At 37.3% G+C, this 26,472-nt stretch overlaps 2 protein-coding genes across 2 annotated transcripts in view; both read left to right on the top strand.

Moving 5' to 3' along the window:
• The window catches only part of gpr158a (G protein-coupled receptor 158a), a 70,892-nt gene extending 60,303 nt beyond the window's left edge, over positions 1-10,589 (top strand). The window contains exons 9-11 of the mRNA XM_014992010.2: positions 3,102-3,207; positions 4,271-4,417; positions 5,031-10,589. Of these exons, the coding sequence (XP_014847496.2) occupies positions 3,102-3,207; positions 4,271-4,417; positions 5,031-6,863 (2,086 nt within the window). The 3' untranslated portion in view covers positions 6,864-10,589. The remainder of the gene's footprint in view (positions 1-3,101; positions 3,208-4,270; positions 4,418-5,030) is intronic.
• Positions 10,590-17,273: 6,684 nt separating this feature from the next.
• anxa13 (annexin A13) lies at positions 17,274-26,123 on the top strand. Its single transcript, XM_014992013.2, has 11 exons — positions 17,274-17,430; positions 18,794-18,869; positions 19,683-19,777; positions 19,870-20,040; positions 21,480-21,513; positions 23,005-23,084; positions 23,291-23,359; positions 23,440-23,541; positions 24,006-24,081; positions 24,171-24,283; positions 25,000-26,123. Exons 1-11 carry the CDS (start codon positions 17,416-17,418, stop codon positions 25,117-25,119), a joined length of 951 nt encoding a protein of 316 aa, XP_014847499.1. The 5' UTR covers positions 17,274-17,415; the 3' UTR covers positions 25,120-26,123.
• The last annotated feature ends 349 nt before the right edge of the window (positions 26,124-26,472 follow it).

Here is a 26,472-nt window from a genome sequence, read left to right as displayed (position 1 = left end):
ATTTTCAAGTTTTGTGAAGAATTACATGAACTGTAGACACAGTATAAGTGAATTTCTAAATTTATTTATTTTTCTTTTCAAAAAAGAAAAGTAGAAAAAGACAAATGCTACCATTGCTGTCACACTTCCCTCATCTTGAAATAGGAAGTTAATTAGAAAAAGGTTAAGAAGATTGGGTAAAATTCAGCCGAGTTGCACTGATTGGTCAGAAAAGAAAAAGAATACAGGAAATATTAAAGGGGGATCATGCAAAATTCACATTTTGCTCGATTTTGTATTGCCATTTGTGTCTCAAGTGCTTCTAAAAACAATCCAAACACTTAAAAAACCCACCAACCTGTTTTTTTGGCAGTAAATTAATGTTTTTTGGTGTCTGGAAAATGATCCGTTTCAAAAACCTTCCGATAAGTCACATTCTACGAGCACTGCGCCGTTACCTAGCAACCCCAGCCAAGCCCAACCCCGTTACCTTGCAACCCGAGCAGAATTCCAGCACATTTGGTCAGCTGGTTTTAACGTTGTGTGTACTGTACAATGGCTGCTGGAAAAGACAAGAGTTTTGTTATCAGCTTACCATCCAGAAACCACTTGCTGCTTTATTGTTGGTTGTGCAGAAGGCCCCACTTATTCTTTTCAAAGATGTACGGTTGTATAATTGTGCGTCTGATTGCAGCCATTTTCACGCCTGAGTGTAGACGTTGATTTAGGGGCATTAGCTTGCAGAATAAAATGGTCTTTAAAGAAAATTCTGATAACCACTCCTAACTTTAAATGCACTTCACATTTATTTGCCATTTTGTTTATCACATAAAATCATTAAGCATAACTTCCACAGGCCTGTTTGTTCCATGTGACCTGAGAGCGAAGCCTCGTTGCTGTTTCACAGTGAAGTTCCTCTGCTCTGCACGTCAAATCGCTGCACAAAGATGTTTTAAATGAACTGACATCACCGCAGCTATTCTGAGCCCCTAGCTTAGAGATCAGCTCCATCACATTACTTACTAATGAAGAGCGCCACAGTGATTTATTTTCTGTGACGGCATTAAAGGTGAAATTATCGGCAGACATATTTTGGCTCTAAACAAACATTTATTCGTCTTGAATGTTTTGCTATTCATAGGTTTTTCAAAGAAATTTTGAGTTTTGGAGGCTTTTGAACTCCATATAAATACTTTGTCATTATGATTGGTCAGTTGAAACCTTTTTGTTTATTTATATTTACTCTGTTACATTTATTTGAGTAACTTTTTGAAAACAAATGTACTTTTAGGAGTATTTTTACTATGCTGTACTTTTTATTTTTAGTTGAGTAACCTTTTAACCTTCATGTTTAATATTAACAAGTCAGTGAAACTTGTCAAAGTTTTGGTTTTACCTCTCTATGTGCTGTACAATGGCTGCTGGAAAAGCCAAGTGTTTTGTTGTTTACTTACCATCCAGAAACCACTTTCTAGATATACGGTTGTATAATTGCACATCTGTTGGCAGCCATTTTAATGTGCAAGGTGAGCACATAGAAATATTTGCACTAATGTATGATGTTAAATGTGACTTTTTATTAATCAACCGTATTGACATGAAGTTAGGCCAAGGATTTTTGGCCAGTTTTGAAAAAATGTTATTAGAAAAAAATTTGAATTTTGTGGATTTGTGAAAAACTGGATGAATTTCATGATGTAATTTGGAATCCAGAGGGCCACATAAAAAGCTACTGCGGGTCAGATTTGGCCCTCGGACCTTGAGTTTGACACATTTGATGTGTAAGTCTATCCCAACCTGTTTAAGGAAGTGTAATAGGTCACTTTTTATAAATTAGAGTAGCTGCTTGACCCCACAGCGGCCGGCTGGAGCTCAGGCTTTGGGTTTGTGTTTTCATCGGTTCTTTGCCCCGGTGCAGGGAATGAACTGACGACTTGGGCTGAGGAGAGACAAAACTCCGGGGCTATTAAACCCTCATCTCCACAGAAACGCATCACCAAACATGAAGGAGGACAGACTTCAAAGCTTTCGGGACATTTCGCATGCTGGACCTTTGCCTTCATCCGCTTCTTCGAGCTATTACCACAGTAACTGTTCATTAATTACCCATTTGCCGACTTTAATGAGGCTGCTATATCACATTTGCTTGCATTGTGGCGCTCCAGAGAGGACATGCCTTCAAATCCTGATCATTCCTCTCACCGCTGTTGTCTAATTATCTCACCCAGCGTTCAGCTGTCGGATGCAAAAACAGACTGAATCTCATGCCCAGATCAAGGTCGCTTCACTTTTCTTGTTTTTGCAAATCATTGTGAAAGTTTTGGAAGAAAATATTCCACCTGCCAAAGTGATCAACCAAATGGAACGATAGTTGAAACAAGGCGGTTTATTCTCTTTTTACAGGCAGAAACAGGAAAATACAAAAAAAATAAAATAAATAAAGTTATAATATCATGAGATCACCAACATGAATAAGCAGTCAAACAGCCATGGTAAAGTAAGGAATGTTGAGAAGTTATACCTTGATATTTGTTTTATAAATAAAGTAAAACTTAATCTGTTAACATATCAGCATCAGATTATATCAGTAATCTGCTGCTGCTAGCGATAATAATCTGATGGTGATGTGTTTACTACTATTTTATTCTGGTAATATTACGACTTTATTCTCAATTTTATTACTTTATTATTATATTATTTAAACTTTTTCCATCTAGTAATGTGTTACTTCATTATCATGATATAATGACTTTATTCTTGTACAAGTTTATTCTTGTAATATTCTGACTTTTTTCTCATTATTTAAATTTTATTCTTGTACAAGTTTTTCCTCGTAACACTGACTTTATTCTCATACTACTATGATTCCGTTCCTATAATACTACAACATTATTCTTGTATTATTTTGACTATCCGCATACGCGTTTATTCACATAATTTGACTTTATTCTGGTAATATTATGACTTTAGTCTCAAATTATTATGACTTTATTCTTGTAAGAGTTTTTTTCCTAAGCCTGGTCCTAATACTCCAGAAAAGTCAGTCAAAGTTTTCCTGCGGTTTCTCTGTGGGGGTTTTTTTTTGGCTTGTTTGTGCTTAAATTTTTCCGTTTGCGTCCCAGGTTCACTCTGGGTCATGAACTCCACCCAGACTGGATGCTGCTGCTGTTCTTCACCCACACCCACCTGACGGTGACGGTGACTCTGGGTCTGCTGCTCGTTCCAAAGGTGGGAAAACCTCCTTTTCAAGTTCTGTGCCTTCAGCCAGAATTCAAACCCTGTAGCTCTTCGTCATCATGACGTAAACCTCAAATCGAGACGCGTTTTATTAAACCAATAGCTGCAAAATTCAGAAGAGGAAGGGAAAAAACAGCTGGATTACAAACTGTCCTTAGTCAGATTCTCAGTTCAGTTTACTTGGTCTAGGCCATTCTGATTTAATTTCTGGTTTAATCCATTCTGTTGTAGCTGGTAGGTGAACTTTCACCTCTGATTCAAGTTGTTTTAAAAAATGATTTTAGAAATCACCTTTATTTATTTATTATATTGTTATAAATTATTAAATTGAATGATGATGCAGTGCATATGAAAATATGAAAATTTTTACCCTTTTTTTCATTTACAAATCATTGAACAACAAAATTTGGCTTTTTTTATAACAAAAACTAAAAAAATGTCAAAGTCAAAACTGATTTCTATAAAATAATAAAGAAATATCTCAATTTAAATAAGTGCATAAATATTTCCTCGCTTGTCTTTTTATGATGGTCACTGGAGACACGTTCACTGCACTCAGTGATCTACATTCCATGCACCGATTGGCTGGACCTCTGTTAAATTAGGTTATTTACAGGAAAGTCAGTGAATATTTATGCAATGAGTTATTTTATGGTACATTTTATGGTTCATTATTTTGTAGAAATACATTTTCTCCTTAATATTGCAGTTTTTTTTTAAAGATTTTTTTTGTTGATCATGATTGATTTGTAAAAGCAATAAAAGGAGTAATATGTCCGTGGAGGTGAAAACTTTTTATAGGCACTGTACAAAGCTTAAATAAAGTAAATTCTTAAGGTATTTTATGTGCAAATGAAGTGAATTAGTGATAACTGGGTATTACTCAGCCTCTAGATGGCTGCTACGTGCTTCCAACATGATTCTTGGTTTGTGCTGAATTTGCATCAACAGGCATTAGTGGAACACAAACACCACATTTACAGTTTACAAGGACTTAAATGTATATTGCCAATAAAACAACCTCTACTAATCAGTTTTAACACATTTTCTCCAGTTTTTGTTTGCTGGAACCCACATGAGGGATGACATCGCCTCTGAGGCCTATGAGGACGAGCTGGATATGGGTCGCTCCGGGTCGTACCTCAACAGCAGCATCACTTCAGCGTGGAGCGAGCACAGTCTGGACCCCGAGGACATTCGGGTACGCAGGGTTTTCATCCACCTCTTCTTCTCATTTGCATAACCTGGCGTTGCGTTTGAATCCTCTACAAATACTGAGCCATGGCAGTTTTTTATTGCAGACACCAGAAGAAATGGGCCATCTCAGTTCTATTAATGGCTGTGGCGTAAGGTCTTGCGACAGCCTTTGGGAAAAACGTACCAACGTGAGCAGAGATATCTGTTTGTCTGTTAGAGCTGAAGAAGTCTCTCTACCAAAAGCTTTGGGTGCCTTTGGAGTATTTTCTTGAGGAAGTGGTGTTATGATCACATCCAGGTTGCTTGGAAGCACTTAATGTCTCGGATGAAGATACAGATGGAGCCAATCAAGGACCCGAGATTAGAGGCTGTTTCAGACCTAACACTAAAACACGTCGTTTCCTTATTTGATGCTGTCCAGAACAGTCCTGTCTTTGCTTTTCTTTCAGCACGCATGTGATTTTTGAGTAGTGCGTCTTTTAGCAGATGTTTGTAGCTCTCTGTCATGAAGTTGCATGGTCTAAGTGGAGTAGATTGTGTGTTTTGTCATCGAAATGCGTCTCGTACCTCTCAATGAAGATTTACCAATTTGCTTTTCTGTTTTTATTCATTTTTAGGAGGAGCTGAAAAAGTTATACTCCCAGCTGGAGATTTACAAAAGAAAGAAGATGCTAGCGAACAACCCGCACCTGCAGAAGAAGCGGAGCTCCAAGAAAGGTCTGGGGCGCTCGCTGATGAGACGCATCACCGAGATCCCAGAGTCTGTGCATCGGCAGTGCAGCCGGGAAGACAAGGAGGTGGGCGACTACGGGAGCAACCGGAACAGCATCTGCATGCTGAAGAAGAACCCGCTGGATCCCAGTCATCAGGTGAAACCAGCCAAGGAAGAGACGCTAAAGAACAAGGTTTTCTCTCTCAAGAAGTCCCACAGCAGCTACGACCATGTCCGTGACCAGAACGAAGAAGCCAACAGGGCCACCACAGACAAGATGGAGACGGCCACAAATGAAGGGTCCCTACTAGATACGCTGATGGGCAAAAAGCTGGTCAAGAAGAAGTCCAGTGAGAACATCAGCGCCCCCAGTGAATCTACGGAATCTGTTCCGTTAGTCTGCAAGTCGGCGAGTGCCCACAATCTAACAGCCGACAAGAAACCAATTCACCCCAGAGCATCCATGCTACAGAAGTCTTTGAGTGTTATCGCCAGCGCCAAGGAGAAGACTTTGGGCTTGACTGGGAAGACCCAGAGCTCAGAGGACAGCAATAAGAAGAGTCAGCCAAAGAACAAAGACACGAAGGTGAATGCAGAGGCAGAGAACGACTGTCAGCCAAAGATGATCATCAGCCAATCGGTTGACTACAAACAAAGCGCAGCCAAAGGCAGGATCATGAAGCAGCCGGTGACCGGCAGCCAGCCTGCAATCTGCTCCGATCCAGTCTGGGGAAAGGACCTGTACGACGTCTCCGAAGTGTGTCCATGGGAGTTGGAAGACCTGCCGACTCCGTCTGAGAACAAGATCCAGAAGCACGTCTCAATAGCACCGACGGAGTCGACGACGATTCATGGAGGCAGCACCAAAGGGAGTAAATCCCAGAAGCAGAAGGCCTCTGATCAGTCTCCATCGGGTGGAAAACACTCAAAGGAGAGTCAGAGGACAACTTCTGTACGAGCCGAGGTCTGTCCATGGGAAGAGGGAGGCGAGACACAAGCCTGTCTCTCAGAAGGACCAAGGCAACAAGTGTCCAGTCAGTCAAGGTCAAACAGGCCTCATTCTACGTTAGAAAGCTCCAAAACAAAGCGAGCAGACATTTGTCCGTGGGACTTCGAAGAGCAGCAGAAGGTGACAGAGTTAGCCCGGTCTCCAGATACAATGAAGCAGAAAAAGAGCTCCTCTCCTGTGGACGGACGAGGTAGAAACCCCATTTCAGATGCTCCCAAAGGGGTAACATCTCTGCCCCTACCAACAACAAAAGCCGAAATCTGTCCTTGGGACTATGACAGTGCTGTGGTTTCTCCAAGTACAGACAGGACACCCAGTCCGGCACAAGCACCCAAAGCTAAAGAATCGCCCACCTTAAGGAAAGGTGCCCCTTCCACCAGGACGGTTGAGAAGGAAAAGTCAAAAGACACTGAGGATGAGAAAAGTTTAACAAAGTCCTCAGATAAACGTTTGAGCCAGCAGAAATTGTCCGAGGTCTGTCCGTGGGACGTAGAGAGTCCGCAGGAGGAGAAAAGGAAAAGCGCTAATGTTGGAGCAGCCAAACCAAAGCAGGCTGAAGTTTGTCCGTGGGATTTTGAGGACGTGTCGAGTAAGACGGGCTCTGATAAAAATGCCCCAGTAGAAAAGCAGAGCAATCCAAATTTAAAAGCTGTGGCTGCTAGTTCTGCTAAAAAGGCAGAGGTTTGCCCCTGGGACTTTGACGAGAGCAAATCAAGCAAGAAGGCATGACACTCAACCTGAATGGACCTCTGAAATTATAGTTATCGATGTATAATTTTTCTTTTTTCAATTGCAAAGAGTTATATATATTACCTTTTACTATTTGTATGGTAACTTGGAAGCAAAGTTAACCCACAAGTTGCCTTCCTTTCTGAGGTTTTGTTCCCGTCTTACATATTTGGAATATGTACAAAATGACAAAACAAAGTCAAGAAGAGCATTCCAGATTACTACAGGGAAATTCCTGGAAATAAAATTGTAGACCAATTATGCAACCGTTACACTTTATGAGCAATGTCAGACATCAGCTTTCTCCATCTCTGCAGTCTTTACTTTCTGTTTGCTGTCTGATGTTTTTTCACCCGGATGTGACAACAAAGTGATATTATTATTACTATGTGTTGGTTCCAGCTCAGAGTTTCGGTCTTTGTTGTCACATAGATGAGATTTGGGTTGAAGTATAAAACAGGAAGAGTCTGTGAAGTGTGATGTTGGTCTTTAACTTGTATTTAATGAGGATTTGATCCAAAAACAGAAGGAAAGTAACTCAATAGCACCTTAGCAAACGTCATAAATTCAGAACAGATTCTGTCCTTTATGTACATTTTATTCTCTTAATTTCCATATTATATCACTGGCAATCATTCACACAGCATATATATATTTTTAGATCTATTTAATTGTAGTTCTCTACAGATTAAAATGCTTCCAAGTCTGTGGAGCTGTACTATACGTGCCTAACTATTAGCATCGTCTTGTATCAGTCTAGAGGGAAAACAGTGATTTTGTCTGGATTTTGTGATGGTGATCTATATTAACAGCATGCACAGCCAGGTGCCGAGTAGCTGGACTCTACTTGTTTGTCGACTGATCAGTGCTAATGTTTTAGCTAGCGATTTTCCCCATGAAACAGATATTTTTTGGTCCTGTTATTATATCCCTTAAAGCTAAAATGGAGAATACAGAAGGAGTTCATTTACACGGGTCAATACACCCCGTCACCATCTCCTAGATTATTGGTTTTGGTCGTTTTGTCCCTGACTTTTGGTGCCGTCTACTAAGGGACATTTTGTACCAACTGGGGAGATTTTACACTTTGACCTCCCACAATTTGATGTAATTTACTATTTTATCAACCAGAAGTCACTTAGGTTTATTGTAATAAGGGTGTTTTCACACCAGATAGTCCGTAGACGCAGCTCATTTGGGGACCAAACTGGAACATTTGTTACATTTTCAGCAACTGAGCTAAACCCTTTGAAAAACCTGTTCCCCTCCTCGCCTGTGGGGGCGCTGCAACAAGAACCACTTAAGTAAACAACATGAAAACTTCTGAGAAAGGTTCACAAAATGTACACAAAAATAGAGTAGCTTCAGATTTCAGTGGATGTAGGATTTTTCTTTCGTCTTTAGTTAAAGACTACGAACCATTTCTCCTGCTAGTTTAGACTCTCACGTTTGTTTGGTTCTATTTAACCAGAATGCCCTGTGTTGTAGTCCTCTTCTTGGTTTTGGAGCGGTCTCTGGTCCGCTTGGCATTCACATATCCATCCAAACTGGACCAGAGTTCGGTTACACGTTGTCACTTCCCCAAATGGACCAAATGTTTAGACAAACAAACCAGAGTTTAATTAAAGAGTACTAAACAGGCCTGGTGTGAATGCACCCTGTCTTATTGACTATCTAGAATCCACTGTCCCAAATTGGATCAGAACCAAAATACTAGTGATAATCAGTAAATACTGAGAGTATGAACTGGCGAAGACGCGAACTGAAGTCAGTCTGACCCGGTTTTGTTTGGGAATCCAGCATGGCTCTTTATGTTGCACCTAACGTGTTTGTAGATGCAGTTTAATGAATTATTCATGAGGTTCGGTCATATTTATGACTATTTATCTTCATCAAAATGCTTAACCAACAATGGATTGAGTAAATTGCTTGTTTACGGGTAAAAAAAAAAAAAAAAAAAAGCAGCATTTTGGGACAAAATGTGAAATGGGAGGACGAGTTGGTCCAATGTTTGTGATGCCAGCATGGATTTTTGTGTTGCACCAAATGTGTGTTTGTGGGTGAAACTTCATAAATCCACCATAAACAGGTGGAGCAGTAACTTGGAGATCAACACACTAAAACCCCTTTCAATTTTTCAGCCACTGCCTCAGTAAAAACCTAAATAAAGAGTAGGGAAGCCATTTGAATGGATTTACACATAAAATAACGCATTTACTTGGTTGCATCTTGGGATTTATTGGGAGTTTTGCTCATATGATTTTATTAGATAATCAAAAAGAAATCACTTTTCATCATTAACCTGGGTAAAAAAATAAATAAAAAAAGCTCTCTTTAAAAAATAAAAATCTTTTAATTTGAACCCAAAGGACCAAGCAGTTTTTAGGAAACAAACCATAACAGTTTGTAGAAGCTAGCAGTCACGTCTCTGTGAAAGTTTGTATCACAGTTTGAATGATTGTGGGTGCTTTTTAATTTTAATTTACCGAATTTCACCCTCCAACAGCTCCGCTTATTTTTCATATCAATTCTGTTGCTTCAACTGATCTGTATAGTGTTTAACATACACTGAAAAACAAGAATGGGTGATCCAGCTTGAAAAAATTGAGTTAATTTGTTACAAGTAATTAAGTTGTCATGTTAAACAAACTTAAATAAATTCAGTTCGACCAACTTAATTTGATTGCATGTAACAAATAAGCTAATTTGTTTTAAGTTGGAGCTCCATCCTCTTTTTTTGTGTATTATCTGCTGGGAGCTTTAACTGCTCCTGTTTATTGTGCTTTTAGAAAAGTTTTTTTTTAAGAGAAAAGTTACTATTTTAGAAAATTTTACCACCTCTGATTTGTGTGACATGAAAATAATAATAGTAAATAAAGCAATATAATAATAGTAACTTTAAAAAAAAGAGATATTTTTGCTTTTACATTAATTTTAATCTTCAAATATGAGGAGAAAATAAAATAAGTGCAATATCCCATCATGAAACTAAATATTACCACGTTACAGTGAGCCCAGTTTGTTCTTTAATTTGAATAATTTCTGATCGTCAACTTGCCGTTTTATTTTTCTCCTGTCCATTGCGTGTGTGTGTGTGTGTGTGTGTGTGTGTGTGTGTGTGTGTGTGTGTGTGTGTGTGTATTAACTCTGTGAAGCATACTAGTGTCTGTTAACTGTTGGTCTCTCTGGAAATGATCACTGTATTTTATCGTCATCAAGGAATCGGTGCAAGTTTGAACCCGAACCGTCGTCCTTGTGCCATCACAGACAATGCCGTGTCTTGTAGCTTTTCTGTCCACTGATCGTTACCCACGGTGTGTTTCTGTTCGGCTAGCCGCTTTCATTTAAACTGGACTCTTGTGACCGGACAGTGTCACACTACGGCAAGTACTAGCAAATCTACTACTACTCCTTTTCAATGCTGTAACGTCGTAATTCTTGCTCTTGTGGCTTCTGCATGAATTCAAGAACTTAGTAGGACTGATGTTTCACTGCCCTTGATAGAACAAAAAAAGGAAAAAATGTTATATTTTATGAACTGTTACAAGTTGTATAGTGAGTGACACTGTCCCCAACCCACTGTATTTTGTGCTTGTTATGACTATTGCTCTATGACAAGCTTATAGCATCAATATATGGGAATATTTGGTAGATTTATATTGTGTTATATTGTGTTAGCATGTACATAAAAGATACCTCCTCTGCAATAAATATTTATATGAAAAACGTGTGTGGCCAAGGTTATTATAATAAAACTTAACTAAAAGCAGTAATTAATGGGGGAAACTCTAAATAACTGGAACTATGCAAACTATTGTAACCCTGGGATTTGAAGATTTCTGTTGAAAAGAACCAACAACTGCAGGATTTTTCTGCTTTTTTTTCTCTTATGGGTCTAATCTGACATCCAGCTGATCCAAGACACTTTCATGATGCATTTATGCCTCATATACCTTCTCAGGTTTGTTTGCTTTTTGCTTGTGCGGACATGCAGCTGGCCTTTAATGGCGTTGTGCATGGTAACCACAGCTTGGCTACTGTCCTAAAAGGCTTTTATGGCTCACTGTGGCCAGATCAATGCACTAAGGAACAAATGCTGACTTGTTGCAGAACTTCAGAATTACAAACCCAAATTTATTTATCTGTAGTTGGGAATCATAAACTGAGTTATTAATTCTGTTCAGCTCCACTATTTTCATTAAAAAGAAAAGTTATTAATCCCAGAATATACAGGCAGCAGAAGAACAATGCTGAAGGGTAAACATGTGAAGCAAACAGGTTAGCATTGATCCCAGCTTATTGAGCACTTTAGGGACTTTCTGGTTAAATATAAGATCAATGCAGCCTGCAGCAGGGATTAAAATTACAGTAACATCACCAAGGAGATCCTGGGAATAAAATGTGATCCGCCCAACTGTTGTGCACTGCAAAAATACATTTCACCAAGTATATTTGGTCAAGTTTCTCGTGCAAATATCTTTGAAATGGACTAAATTCAACATACAAGTCAACAATTCCTTAATATTGATTAAAAAGTACTTGTACTGAGCTGATTACTTCACTTATAACAAGTCATTTTTCCCATTTTACAAGTGACATAATCTGCCAACCTTTTAACCAATATTTAGGAATTACTGACTGAAAACAAGCTCCCATAAGATGTAAGATAATTAATTACAAATTATGCTAACAATAACATAGAGTAGTTTATCAATGATGAAGCATCTGGTGTTGACATGTTGCCCCCCGCCCCCCAATAAAAATCTGCTCAGGGCCCCAAAAAGGTTTGGACCGGCCCTGGTGTTGACTCTGCAGGACAGCAGCGTCCAGCAGGACTTATTTTTACGGCGCAGACAGTGATTGGTGCGTGAATCACCGCCTTCTGAGCCGCAGTGATGTGGGCAGTGATGGACAGCGGCTGGAAAGATAGATGAGAGGAAGCCGATTGCTTTGTCCACTGACTCATCCTCTGCCGAGGCCTGGGCAGGGAGGTGGGAGGCGGGGGAAGACTGCGAGGACGGTCGGCGGTGTGGATCCGTGAGTCATGCGGAGGGGAGGGAGATGAACCGGGATGGAGGCAGAAACATGCAGCCAGCACCGTGTGACTGCAGCTGCTAAAATCTTCAGGTTACACAGCCAGCTAAACGTAACTATTGTAAAAAAAAAAATTAAAAAAAAAAAATCGAAAATTTTTATAGTGGAATAAAAAAAGAATTTTCAATTCTACCGTTTTTCTCATAATTTTTATTTTTATTTTTCAGAATTCTGATTTTGAATCTCATTCTAATTCTTTTTTTTTAGAATTCTGAAGTTTTTCTCTGAATTTTGAGATTTTTCTAAGAATTCAAACGTTTCTCAGATTCAAATTTTAATCTCATAAATGTAAATTTTTTGTCAGAATTTGTTTTTTTCCCTCATTTTAAATCTCATTCTAACTCTTTTTTGCTGAATTTTCAAGTTTTTCAGGATTCTGAAATTTTTCTAACAATGAAAACGTTTTTCTCTGTTTATGATTTAATCTCGAAATTATAAAAAAAAATTTCAGAATTCTGATTTTTTTTCAGAATTCTGACGTTTTTCTTAGAATTTGGAGATACTTTTCTAGGAATTCAACCTTTTTCCTTCTGATTTTAATGCTGGTGGCCCTTTGGAGCAACAGAGTTAAATGACAGATGATCGAGTGATGCAGGAAAATAACTCACTTTCTGGAGGAACATGTTGGATTTGAATGATTTATTTTGGTTATGTGGTCGATTAAAGTCAGAATTCTTTATTTTTCCTCCTCCTTAAATTTAGACCTATAGTTAAATGAGGGTAAAATATTGGACCAGCATTTTACTGCAGAACAAAATACCTAATTCTCAAGACAACGAAAAGTAGCAGTAGCCTTTATGTGACGACAGAAACCAGAGCAGGTGGTTTAAAGATGAAACCGCTCAGGTGTAAAGCCTTCCCTGATGTTTTCTCCAAATCTGTCTGTTATCTGTACGAGCCAGGAAGGCAACGCAACACAAACAGCAACGAGGAGGAGGGCTGTGACAGACTGTGGGCTGAACACTTTGTGCAACAATCCTTTACTGAGCAAAGCATGGTGACAGGAGGGAGAAAAGCAGGTTTTATTCAAACCGCAGTCATAAAAGGCAGCAAGTGGGCACCCGGTGAGCTAAACGCACATAAAACACAGCCAGGATTAAAATCAGACGTGGAAACCAGGCTGAGAGGTTGTTTCCAGGAGGCGCAGTAGGTGGTCGACTATGAGACAATGACTCTGCAGCAACCAAAATATTCCTTCCTTTTTTCCTGTTATTTTTTTCATTGCAAATGATTGAAATAAATGTATGAAATAAAATGTACTGGTTTGATTTCTTGCTGCAATAAAAGACGGTGCTGTCTGTTGCAGAATGTCATTCTTTGAAAAGTCTTTCCATATTCATGACAAACACCACAGGACATTGTTTAAACACATCTCGCAACACATTTTCCGAGGCTTTTATCATTCGAAATGTGACGAGCCTCCGGTTGGCATCTATTCATGCTCAGTGATTGATTGCACCAAATTATAAACCCAAAGGGCTAATAGGCAATTTATCTCAGTGGCTGACAGGACGAGGGCCATTTCTGGCTCTTCTCTAATGTCGACTGACGAACATAATGGATTTGGCCCAAAATGAGATGTGATATTTCTGGAGATGAACTCCGCAAATATTGGCACATCAGCGCTGATGCTCCTGCCGGTGAACCCAACATGTCAGTCAGGGGCGGCTCTAGAAACTCTAACATGGTGAGAAGTCCAAATAGAAACAACAAAATGTCGACAAAAACGTATTAATTTATTGGACCGGTGGCTGGATTTCCATTACAAATATACGCAAAACTGTCAATATTCTGCTTATGTTTAAGCAAATGTTGCAATTTTGGATCTTAATCAAACCGAGTTTACTGGACTATCATGTGTGAAAACACTGAAGTCTGAAGGTATAGAACAAAAAAAAATGTTTTAGGTACATTTTAAAATTGTATTTAAGTTGTTTTGAGTACCTTAAGGGTCTGACACCATTGATTTCTTTTGACATTTTTTCCCCGCCAAACAAATATTTTGATCAAAAATTAGATTTTATTTTATTTATTTTTTTACTTTTTGCAAGATTATGCAACATCATTCGTACAACCATATGACACACACACAAAATGGCACAGATTATAATTTATTTACAGGAACTTCATTCATTTTCATTTTAAAATATGTACTAATATGCAGACCTGACCTGTCCAGGTTGTCATTAGCTGCGTTTCCATTACAAATGTGCACTAACATTGAAAAAAAACACAATGTAGCAATTATGGTGTTTCCATTAATTTTATTAAAAATCACATGGGAATAAGTTTGTTGACAGGATAATTCACTAAATAACATGCCATGCCATCATCTTCCTCCCACTTCCTGTAGTTTTTTTCTTCATTTCTGCCAGTAGTACGTAATGTAGTTGATCACATGACTCCTGTGATGTGAGTCATGTGATCTTTTCATACGGTTTCTTTTTGTTGGTCTGGAAGCCAAGGTTCATCTACGTTTTGCGCTGCGCTTGCCTCTTCCAAGATGGCGGATCACTTCCGGAAGTGATAAGAAATACACTTAGTGTTTAAACGGACTTATAATGGACTTATACGAAATCTTCATGTGAATAACAGGGTTCCGGTGACTGAAGAAGTAACGTACATGTAGACTACATGTCCGTCTTAGCTAGCATATAAGCTACTAAGCTAATTTCGCTAGTTCGGCAGTATGTACTACAGTAAATATCTGATATTTATCTTAGTATTACACGGAGGTGGAGGAGGAGTACTCAAAAAGTTGTAATCGAGTAATACTTGTAACATACTTTTATTGTCTATCTGATGTGAACGAGGTGATCTAAGCTTGTGGCTCGTTTATTGTTGTCATAGCAACTCCATAGCAACTGCCTTCCAAGACGGCTGTCAGTCACAAAGTTTACGGAAGTGACACATTTTTTGTTGTTGGTTCTGTCACATTGAACTTAGTGGTTGTAACGTGATAAAAAGTTTGATCATTTTGAATTTAGGCTTTTCGAAATTTGGCACAAAAAAAAAAATTGTGCCTAGAAAACCGGAAATGTGATCTAATAGCGGTTATTTTATTAACGTGTTATAAAAGCTCTGTCATCAGACTGAAAGTCGGTGCAGAAGTCTCTGCCTCCATATTGATGCCGCCTCCATTCTCTCTCTCTCTCTCTTTCTCTCTCTTTCTCTCTCTCTCTCTCTCTCTCGCACACACACACACACGCAGAAAGGAGGCCTGGGGGAAGACTGTCTTATTGTGAGTGGGCTTTACTACAGTAGGAGCTAAATGGAAAGCTGAGTCTCTCACAGAAAGGCTCCTTCTTTACTGTCGATGGAGGAGACTGAACACTTTTATTCGTTTCTTTTTCTACAGGAACTGAACTGGACCCTCCATAAAATAAAGTACGCTTCAGCTAAAATGATTTTACACTTTAAATATGTTTTTTTTTTTTTTAAATCTGTGAAGGCGCCATGAGACGCCAAGGAGAAAAGGAGACAAATCCTGTTGCATGAATGGAAACGTAATGGTTTAGATTTTAGGAAAGCTGGAACAAAAAAGAGACACAAAGAATATGAAGGAAATTATTGTTAAGAAATGAACAGATGAGAGTAATTCAAGTAAATCATAACATGGATGGACAGCTGGTTTTCCGGAATCACGTGACTCCGTGTGTTTCTCAAAGTTGGAGCCACCATGGGGCGCTGTGGGCCTCAGGAAGTTGGAGGGAAGATGAGAAAAATAAAAATAATTAATCCCATAAATTATGTTTAAAAAGATCTGATTTTTAAAAATCTTAAATACAATTTTTTTTAATTTTTTGAATCATATGAGAACACAGTCAGAATTTTGAGAAAAAGAAAATTAAAAACTCTGAGATTAAAGTCAGAATTTATTTTTGCAGTGGCTCTAATCCTCTTCCGTACACTTCAAAGTCTTGATAAGTGATTTGTAAATTCATACGTTGCCGCATGCATTGTAGTTTTTTAACAGTAGTAGCTCGTCAGGCCCTAAACAAGAGGAAACGTTCATTTTAAGCTGCAGTGACTAAATATGGCCACCAGATGGTGCTGTCGCCCCTTATAATGTCAGTTTATAAACCAAGTCCTGCAGTTTTGTCTCTTTTTATTTCGTCTTTCATTTTTTGTTTTGTATAGCCACCAGTCCAAAAGTTATAGTTAATATTTAAGACCACAAGAGGTGCTCTTTGTTTGTTTGTTTGTTATTTTTTTGTTTCTGTGATTACTGTAATTGCTTTACCTTATATTTTTGAGGACTAGAGTGTTCCAAAATAGACAAAGCAGTTTTTCAGACAGATTTTTACAGTTACACGTTCCCACCAACACTGTAGATTTTTAAAACTAAAACTATTTCTGACTTCCCCACACGTTGCATTGGATCGGCTGACAAACAATCCTCTGTCTGTGTCTATTGACAGCAGGAGGTTGTCAGGCTCCCAATACGATGCGTTTGAGGTCCAAACAGGAGTCTGGGTGCTTTGTCAGCATGACATTACAGTCTACAGATTCTCAATGCGCCCTTTGTTTCTTCCATAGACTGGTACCACATTCCGCCTTCAATAAAGTTGGGAACCGAACACCCTATGGTGGCCTTGCATATTAAATGAACTGAAAATAGCTTGAATAAAGTTGGGAACTGAACACCCTATGGCGGCATTGCATATTAAATGAACTGAAAATAGCTTGAATAAATGCATGTCTTATTCATATTTCTTGTATTTTATGACTTTGTATTTTATTTGTTTTTATGATGTAAATCACATTAAACTGCCTTGTTGCTGAAATGTCCGAATACTGTTATACATGGAAAAACTAGTATTTATACTTTATTCTTATAGTTGTTACTCAAATAATAGGTTGATTACTTCCAGCTGTTAGTTGCTGAAATATAAGATGACTTGTTAACTTGTTTTCTGTAAATGTATCAGTTGGTGTTACTTTCATTTGGTTAAAATTACAATCAAGCCACAATAACACTGGTATAATTTAAAATAATTATAAATTATGCTGATTTTAATAGGTATGTTACACACATACAGTAAATTAGGAATGATAAAGAATGAGGTGTTAATATATTAGTATGGGGGAAATCCAATGGAAATCTGCTTTGGGCCTCAAAAAGGCTTAAGCCGGCCATGAATTGAATCTAGTATTTTATTTCATTTTTGTAAAATACTGTATATTGACTTTATATGTCAATATTATTCCAATAAAATGAGCAGAGAGGTAGTTTAAAAAGGGATAGTTGAGGTTTTCATGCCTGTGTTTCAAAGCCAGCAGCTCCGGCCGGGGAAAACGTCACAAGGGAACGTAACAGTTAACGGACGGTCCGCGGTGACGTCACGCTCCGGCTCCCACTGCTTTTCGGGTCGCACTTTGGACTCGCGACGGGGGGACGATTTTTCCCAAAGACCCACCGCCGCCGACCACTTCATCCGCTACCGCAGGAAAAGAAATGGGCAACTGTCAAGTAAGTAGGCTCCGTTTTTTAGTGTTATCTCCGAAAACTATCATATTTATCTCAGTTCTGATGTTATCTCAACCTTTAACCGTTGGGTTTTGCTAAGTGCGTCGTGTGACGTGACGGATAATGCATAGAGACTGTATTTTACGCTTTTGCGTAAGCTGCTGAGGAAGTAAAGAGCTTCTGATTTATATGAAAAAGTGATGTTTCTTTAAGAGTCACCGTGAGACAGACGCCGTGTCAGAGGAAACAGCCACTCCTCTGCGGAATGCCTCTCCGTTAGCTTAGTGGGGGTCTGTGGATCCCACTAGTGGGGGTTTAGGGCTCTTTTCTACGTAAGCTACGTAAAGAAAATAAAGTAGTTTCTTTATGAGGTTTAAAGTCAGTTAGCGTAAATAGATTTTAATTCTTAGTAATGATGAGGTTCTAATTATTATATTTCATTAAGTTAATTATATGTAAGCGTGAAAACCTGCTATAAAAGTAATAATTGTGACTGTAAAATTCGTAACTATGGCGTTTATATTCATAAAGAGGAGCTTTAAAGTCATAATTGCAAAAATGTAGGTTAGTTTTAAAGTCAAAAAGAGTAAATATAGTCATATTAAAGTTAATTATTACTGTAAATATAAAGCTATGAGTACATAAAATAGTCAGAATGATGACAAAATTACAGTTATGAGATTAAAGTAAAATGTTTTTTTAAAAATCATTAATTATAGGAAATATTAATTAAATTAATTGGAAATAAAGTCGTAATCAAGAAATATAGTTATAATTTAGGGATGTAGTCCTTATTAGGAGATGTAAGGCAGTTATTTTAAGATTTAATTTTATTATTGTGATATTTCAGTTCAAAAATTTGAGGTTCAAGTCATGGTAAATGAAATAAAGAAAGATTTTGTAGTTAAAATTTCAAAATTATGACTAAAATCTAAAATTATGGCTTAAAAACTTTCTCTTATGACATTCCATATGTGTGCCTTATTTTGCTTTGAAGTAGTGAAAATAATTTCATTAACATTCATAAGACAAACAATAATAACTGTGGTTTTCATTCTTAGGAGAGAGTACGAAATAAAAAGTCATTGTTCATTAACGGTATGGAAAAGGAAAGTGAAACTGTTCTGTATGTTACTCTCTGCGACCATTAATTTGAAATAAAAACCCTTTTTTTGGTTGATAATTACCTTTATCACCCAACCAGGTTTGTTTTTGGACTTTAGGGCCTGAATTCTTCAACCTGAGGCCTTAACCGTACATCCCCAACCCGCCTGCTGCTTCATGCAGCTCTGAATCTCGGCTTAAATGATAATTAGTTTGATCTAATCAGTATCTGTTGCATAACAGCCTTGTTATCTTCCTGCAGCCCACAGTTTTTCCCTACGAGGAATTTGACGTGGTGGCAGACATCAAGGCCATCCGCAAAGCCTGCAAAGGGTTCGGTAGGTTTCAAATATTGTAAATCATATTTATGAGATTACCTTTTTATTTTCGCAAGAACAAACAACATTAAAATTTTCAAAAGTTGAACGTTTGTACATGAAAGTTTTATTCAAACCTTTGTGCTGTCATTATTGCAAAGAGTCGGGGAAAAAAACAAAAAAAAGAAATGTGGAAATATTTGTACGACGGAAAAAAGTTATTAAATAAAAAAAGACAAATTAGAAAAGTAACTAATTAATAAGAGTATGATTGGAAGTAGAATGGACAATTAAATATAAATAAGGAACCTTAATACAAAACAACAGTTGTTTATTTTTATCATATAACATTGTTTACTGTTACATGATTAAATAAACTGGAATTGAATTGAAATTTTAGTAATAATGTCAAATTAATACTGTTGAAAATAATAAATATGAATTTATCTTACACTGTAGAATAAAATAAGTCTTATTTTAATTTTTTTTTATTTTTTGGCTACAACATTTGGCACATTATTTACTCTATAAAGACATTTGCTGGAAATTTTGTCACAATTTGTCCTCTATACAGTTTCACCATCCAGCAGGAGAACGATCCTAAACATCGAAAGGTTTAGGTCAAAGTATATTCATGTGTTTGAATGGCCTAGTCAAAGTCCAAACTTAAATCCACACTTATTTGTAAAAATAAATAAACTAGTGAATTAAATTTAATTCAAAATAAATAAAATGTTTTTGGTTGTAATGAGATAAATGTTGAAAGGTGTGAATAACTGATGATCTTGAGGTTTTATTCCCGCCTCGTTCTGCTCCGTTGGGTCTTTCTTTCAGGAACCGATGAGCAGGCCATCATTGACATCCTGGCTAACCGCAGCTCAGCGCAGCGGCAGGAAATCAAGGCGGCTTATTTTGAAAAATACGACGATGTGAGTGACTTCCTCCGTTAACTTCTAAAGAAAACCCGCGTCATTTCTCTGCGTATCTTTAGATCCTTTCTGTTTATTGTTTCGCATGTCAGGAACTGGTGGATGTGTTGAAGAGTGAACTAGCGGGCAACTTCGAGAACGCCATCCTGGCCATGCTGGATCCGCCCGTCGTCTACGCCGTGAAGGAGCTCAGGAAGGCCATGAAGGGACCGGGAACCGACGAGGACGTCCTGGTGGAAATCCTCTGCACCGCCACCAACGCTGTGAGCCGCCATCTTAACTTTAACACAACTCTTTACGGATCCTCTGGAGTATCCTAAGATAATCTCCTTTCTTTCCGTACTTGACTTCCTTACTCTGTGTGAATTGCACATTCAGGTTTGTTTTTTTTTGCACAATAATAAAATAATTTGGAGCAACTCTAGAAAAAAATGGAGAAACTTTTGTTGCTTTGATTGTTTCTCTTTTCTCATACACCCTGTAGTTTTTGCTAAGAATTTCATCTCTTTGGTATTTTTTAAAATCATAATTCATCTTCCTTGAAAGTTTTTGAGGTTTTAACTTGACCTGGATGTTTAGTTTTTTTTCTTTGAAAATTTTCTCAGTCCAGAAAGTTTCCATTTTTTGTTTTTATCAATTCAGGAGAGTTGATGGCTGTGATTTTTGTTTGTTTTTGTTTTCTTGCTTTTCTCCAGACTGATACTTTTGATCCTATTTAACATCTCCACACTGTGGCCTTAGCAAACGATATCAGGAAATTTCAGCCTGGTCCACTTAATTTTATTTCTGGCTAATCAGATTTATTCTAATTGATTTGCTGGAATCGAATCAAAACATGAACCAGTAACATGATAGTTTAAGGGTGTGCACCGTTATGTAGTCTGGATATTGCAGCTTCTTATTTTTGTTTTTTGCTGTTTTTCTTGAACAGATTTGTTTGTTTTATTTTTGATTTATGACATTTCAAATGTGTGAACAGGCAACATCATCTTTGGACATAATGAAAATAATGATAGGAACAAAACAAATCAGAACTAAAGTATCAGAGCTTCTTCAACATGCAGCCACTATCAGCCACAGTTACAAAGTAACTAGTTACATTTACTCAGTTACATTTTCTTAAGTACCTTTTTAGAAAAAAAAAATACTTTTAGGAGTATTTGTACTGCGCTGTACTTTTTACTTTTACTTTAGTAATTTTATTATGAGGTATTTTTACTCGTACTTGAGTAAAATTTCTGGATTTTCTATCCACTGAATGAAAAACAAAAATGTTTTAACCAAAAGTTCACCAGACACAGACCTGCAGGTTTTATTAACGTTTTTTATTGAAAGAAACTGATCTGGAAACATTTCTTTTGCCTGATTTTGTTATTTTTTTATTTAAATGAATTATTTTCATTTTGATCCTTAAAATACCAAAATTTCCACTTAACTTTACATTTTGGTCCATCTGATGATGTAATTATTAAACATTAAATGATTAATAATTTGATCATTTACTCAGTAGTTGAGTAAATTTTTTACCAAACACTTTTTGACTCTCACTTGAGGACAATATTTGGATACATGTGATATGAGCAGCACCGTTCCAGAATAAGAACCGGTCCACTTTCTGTCTGCAGGTTCATATTAGTGGAGCTAGTCAGTAATTTGAGAAAAAAATTTTCCTAATATTTGCGTTTCTGTTTCCTGTCAACAGGACATCGCCTTGTTTAAGGAATGCTACTTTCAGGGTAAGTTGTGCATTTTTATAATTCATACTATTCATACAGTATTTCCTGTCAGCTTTTAAAGGAAATGAGTCAGAGTGACTAATGGTTGGTTATTGTTGAGTGAAGCTTTGTTTAGCCCATCCGGCTCCAACTTCTCCTTTAACACTGAAGTTTAAAAACTAGCCAAACCTTTCAGATCAGCATGAACGAGTAAAAATGCTTCATTTTTTTCACTACACTGAGTTTGATTTAGTTAAATTAAACTGTTTATGGGGTGGGGCTTTGTATGCATGAAAAATACAGACTAGTCATCTAATGACAGAGAGCAGAGCAGTTATTGTCAGTTCAGTTGATTATAAGGTTCAGCTTTCAGGCGTCTCTGCTGCTCCAACAGACTCTCAGTGTATGAGTTCCTCATAAGCTTCAAATGTTTGATTTACTTTTTACTCATCTGGAAATCATTTTTGGAACAAATTATTCACGTCCAACACTTTTTAAATACTTTTGTGTTTAAGGATTTCTGCTTGATGTGGCTTCAAGAAAATACCTACTTACTTCAACCTACCAATTTTTACAGTTTTTAAAGTTTACAAAGTGATAAAGAATCTTAGGACTCAGATTATGACGCAGGAGCCATAGATGAGGATGAGGAAGGGTTTGTTGTTTAGGTTTGTTTCTGCATGCAAAGGAAGAACAGAAGAATTTAGATATCAGACAGAGAAATGTATTATATTCATCAAATTAGAGCTGATTATAAAATTAAAACATCTTTTTAAAGTGGGTGTATAATGCAAAATTCAATTTTTTTATGATTTTGTTCTTCCATTTGAGTCGCAGCTAATTCTAAAAACAGTCCAACGGCTTAAAAATCCCCACCCGGACGATTTTTGGTGTCTGGAAAATGAGCCGTTTCAAAATCCTAAGTCATATTCCTGTTAACTAGCAACCCCAGTGGAAATCCAGCATGTTTGATCAGCTGGTTTTTCTGCTGTATGTGGAGCAAATAGTGGAGAAAATAGTAAAAATAACATTTCTGATAGTTTCTTTGTTTTTTATTTAACATCATTAAATGCAATTTATGGAGACAGCAATAAAATGTAAATGAAATGTACAATGGCTGCTGGAAAAAGACAAGTGGTTTATTGTTGACTTACCATCCAGAAACCACTTGCTACATTGTTGCTGATTGTGCAGGAGGCTCCACTTCTGCTGTTCAAAGATATACGGTTGTATATTTATGAATCTGTTAGCAGCCATTTTCACATGCAAGTGTAAGGTTGAGCTTGGGGGCGTGGCCATTAGCAGATTATTTAGATTTAAAGGGCCAGACCCTCTAAAACAGCTCATTCTGAAAGGTGCTAAAAAAGACTAAAATCTCACTATCTAGGAATAATTTTGTGCAAAAAATGTAACAAACGTGTTTTGAATTGCCAGTAGATCAATCGTAATCTGTTCAAGGAAGAATGACAGGTCACCTGAAAGATGAAAACTTCCTGTTTTGTGTTTTTTTAGTGCATGAGCGTGACCTGGAAGCGGATATCGAGAGCGATACGAGCGGAGACGTTAGAAACCTCCTCATGGCTCTGCTGCAGGTACGGAGTTTCCACTCAGCGCAGGAAACTCAACTCCTGCAGTGAAACGGAGCTCACTCTCACTGCACCCCGTCATGACCCTCACACACACACTCTCTCTCTCTCTCTCACACACACACACACACACACACACACACACTGGCCTCAGTCCAGCCTGACTCTGATTACTACAGGGTCATGGAGCCTCACATCTGCTCTCCTTACAGGGAAACAGAGATGAGACTTACGATGTGGACGAGGATCTGGCGGAGCAAGATGCCACCGCTCTGTTCGAGGTGCCGCTTCCATCCTCACATTAACAAAAATCTACAATCAATGACGATCAGCTTTATTAATAATCGCCGGTGTCCTGCAGGCCGGCGAGGGTCGCTTTGGGACGGATGAATCCACCTTCAGCTACGTCTTGGCCAGCAGGAACTACCTGCAGCTGCAGGCCACCTTCAAGATATATGAGCAGGTGTTAGCAGCCTCAGCAGATTATATGTTCAGATTATCAGTATATCAACAGGCAGCTCACACTACGGTTATTTACTCTGTAAAAGACAAAAGATTAATTGTGGAGGGAATCAATAATCTTGATTTCAGAATGGAAGAGGATTAAGTCACTGAAAAACTAGAATTAGGACTTTAATCTCAGAAGAGTAAAGTTATAATTCTCAGGAAAGAAGGTCATAATTCTGAGATTAAATTCAAAATTCAGGAAAGTAATAATCCTGAGTTTGCAGTCAGAATTCTGCAAAAAAAGTCATAATTCAATTCAAAATTATGCAAAAAAGGTAGTCATTCTAAGATTAATTTCATAATCTTGAGTTGATCGGTTTCATTCAGGCTCTTCTGCAGTTTTCCTCAAATCTCTTTTATGACTTTTTGAAGCTACAAACACAAAGTTTATTTCTGATGCAAATCATTTTCCACTGGCAGCTTTCTGGTACTGAAATCCTGGACGCTATTGACAACGAAACGTCTGGAACACTGAAGAAATGCTACACTGCTCTTGGTAAGAAAGAGATGAAAGGTTTTTTAAACATTTAGATTTAAATTAAATGTTTAAAGTCGTAAATGTTGTGTCTTTTCTTCGCCCTGCAGTCAGAGTGGCTAAAAACCCGCAGCTGTACTTCGCCAGGCGTCTGCACAAAGCCATGAAGGGAGCAGGAACAGATGAAGACACCCTGATCCGGATCATCGTGTGCCGCTCCGAGGTAGTTACTCTGATGTCCACCAGGTGGAGCCAAAACCACAGAGAGGAGTCCAGCTCTAAAGAGCGTTAGTCTGTGTTAGGGCCACTGGAGATGAGAGAAAAAGAGCAAATTTACATCGAAAAACTCAGAAATTTTCTAGAAAAAACAAGGAGATTTCTGAGCTACTAAAGTCAAATATTTGCTTGAAAAAAACTCAAAATTTGAGATCAGTCTCAGAAATGTTCATGTTTTTTTTCTCCAAAAAATTCATGAGATTAATTTCTTTTTCCAGCAATTTTTTGACTTTTCAAACTCATGAATTTTCAAGATTTATTTTATTTTATTTTTTTTTTGTAGAAAATATCTGAAATTAATCTAAAAATGTCAGAGTTTCTTTGAGCAAATTTTGACTTTTTCAACTCAGCATTTCTAATATTAATGTCAACATTTTTGGATTTTTCTCCATTTTTTTTTGGCAGAAATTTACTTTTCCTTTCTGTTTTTCTGTCTGTAATGATCCTAATATGCTGCCGTATGTTTGCTACTTTCTGATAACATTTATGCAATAAATAATCGTTAGATGTGGTGACTCCTGGGCTAAACTTTTTAACTTTTCCTTTCAATCTCTTGTGCCACCCCATGATCAAATGCCACCCTGGGCAGTGTGCCATAATCTGGTTTTATTGTCAGGAAACTTATTTTAATAGACAAATCATTTCTCTCCTTTCCCCCATCAGTTCGACTTGGAGACGATCAAAGACATGTACCTGGAGAAGTACGACGTGTCTCTGAAGGACGCCATCCGGGACGAGTGCAGCGGCGACTTCAAGCGCCTCCTGCTGGCCATTTGCCACTAGCAGCTGCAGGAGTTTCCATCTAGCCGACTGAAACTCCTCAGTCTCTGCTATTATTAGTATTAATCTCCCTTATACCAGGATCCATTTTTAGCTTTTAACATTTAGAACGACACTAAGATTTCTGTGTTTGTAGTAAAAGTGAAACCCCGCTGATGTCACAGTGATGTCATAAATCACCTCTTCACTGCTGCTACCACTTATGCAATCACGTCATCTGGAATGAAGTTTCTGTTTTTTCTTGAAGGTTTTGACTGTTAATGAAGGAACTATCATGAAAGAAACAATGAAGTCACTTTTGAAATGATCATAATTTGCTTTATGTTGCGTTTTTTTTTCTATCTTGAACTACAACACTGCAAAAACACAAAATCTTACCAAGTAATTTTAGTCTAGTTTCTAGTGCAAATATCTTAGTACACTTAAAATAAGACAAAACTAATTTACAACCAAGTGTTTAAAAAGATTTAGGACTTTGATTTAAGTAAATAATTTCTTTAATATTGACGAAAAAGTACTAGTTCTACTGGTAGGTAATTTTACTTATAACAAGACATTTTTTTTATGTTACAAATGAACTAATCTGCCATTATTTACTGAAAATAAGCTCCTAATTTTGCAGAAAAGTTACTTGTAAGTTAGTTTGTCTTATTTCAACTGCACTAAGATATTTGCACTATAAACTAGACTAAAATTACTTGGTAAGATTTTGTGCTTTTGCAAAGCAGGCCTTGACAAATCCAAGTACATTTCACCTGATTAAAACCTTGTTTTGTATTTTCTTACTAACAGAGATTAATATACTTACAGAGCCAGTGCAGACGTTATACTGTATTAACTGTGTTTAGATTATCTGAATTTTAACACGGAGATAATCTGATGTTTTATTTTATTTGTGTCTATTTATGGCAGCTGAAATTTCAACATTAATAGACACAATAAATACTGACAACATAAACACTTTGTAGCCAAAGAGTTTTAGCCTAATAAAGTTTACTGTATAATCATTCTTTTTGGGTTTCTTTTATTTCTTAGTCCAGATTTCACAATTTTTACCAGCCTGACTGCTTTTTAGAGCATCTCTATAATCATAATATAATCGAAAAGTTAATTTGTTCAATTCAAAAACACACAGCTGTTCATTTCTGGCCTTTATTTGTGTTCATTTTGGTGATTATGGTTCATAAAATGGACACTGACAATAAAACAGATTAAATTAAGATTCTGCTTTATTTATATGTTAATGAATCACAGTCAAACTAATCAGCTTCCAAGTGTTTATTGTTTTCAAATTTTCCAAAAATTCATTCAGGGCTTTTAAATATGGCTCCGACATTTTCAGATTTATACAGAACT

The sequence above is a fragment of the Poecilia mexicana genome, unplaced genomic scaffold (genome assembly GCF_051168715.1).
Source record: "Poecilia mexicana isolate PSO_F unplaced genomic scaffold, ASM5116871v1 scaffold_20, whole genome shotgun sequence".
Lineage (NCBI taxonomy): Eukaryota > Metazoa > Chordata > Actinopteri > Cyprinodontiformes > Poeciliidae > Poecilia > Poecilia mexicana.
Note: the sequence above shows the minus strand (reverse complement) of the source record. Positions and strands in the feature narration are given on the sequence as shown.

What these genes read in the sequence shown, in the direction of transcription:
- anxa13 (XM_014992013.2), top strand. An exon ending in ATTTTGAAAAATACGACGAT is followed by an intron (nt 19,778 to 19,869) that starts GTGAGTGACTTC and finishes TTCGCATGTCAG; the next exon opens with GAACTGGTGGATGTGTTGAA. An exon ending in TCCTCATGGCTCTGCTGCAG is followed by an intron (nt 23,085 to 23,290) that starts GTACGGAGTTTC and finishes CTCTCCTTACAG; the next exon opens with GGAAACAGAGATGAGACTTA.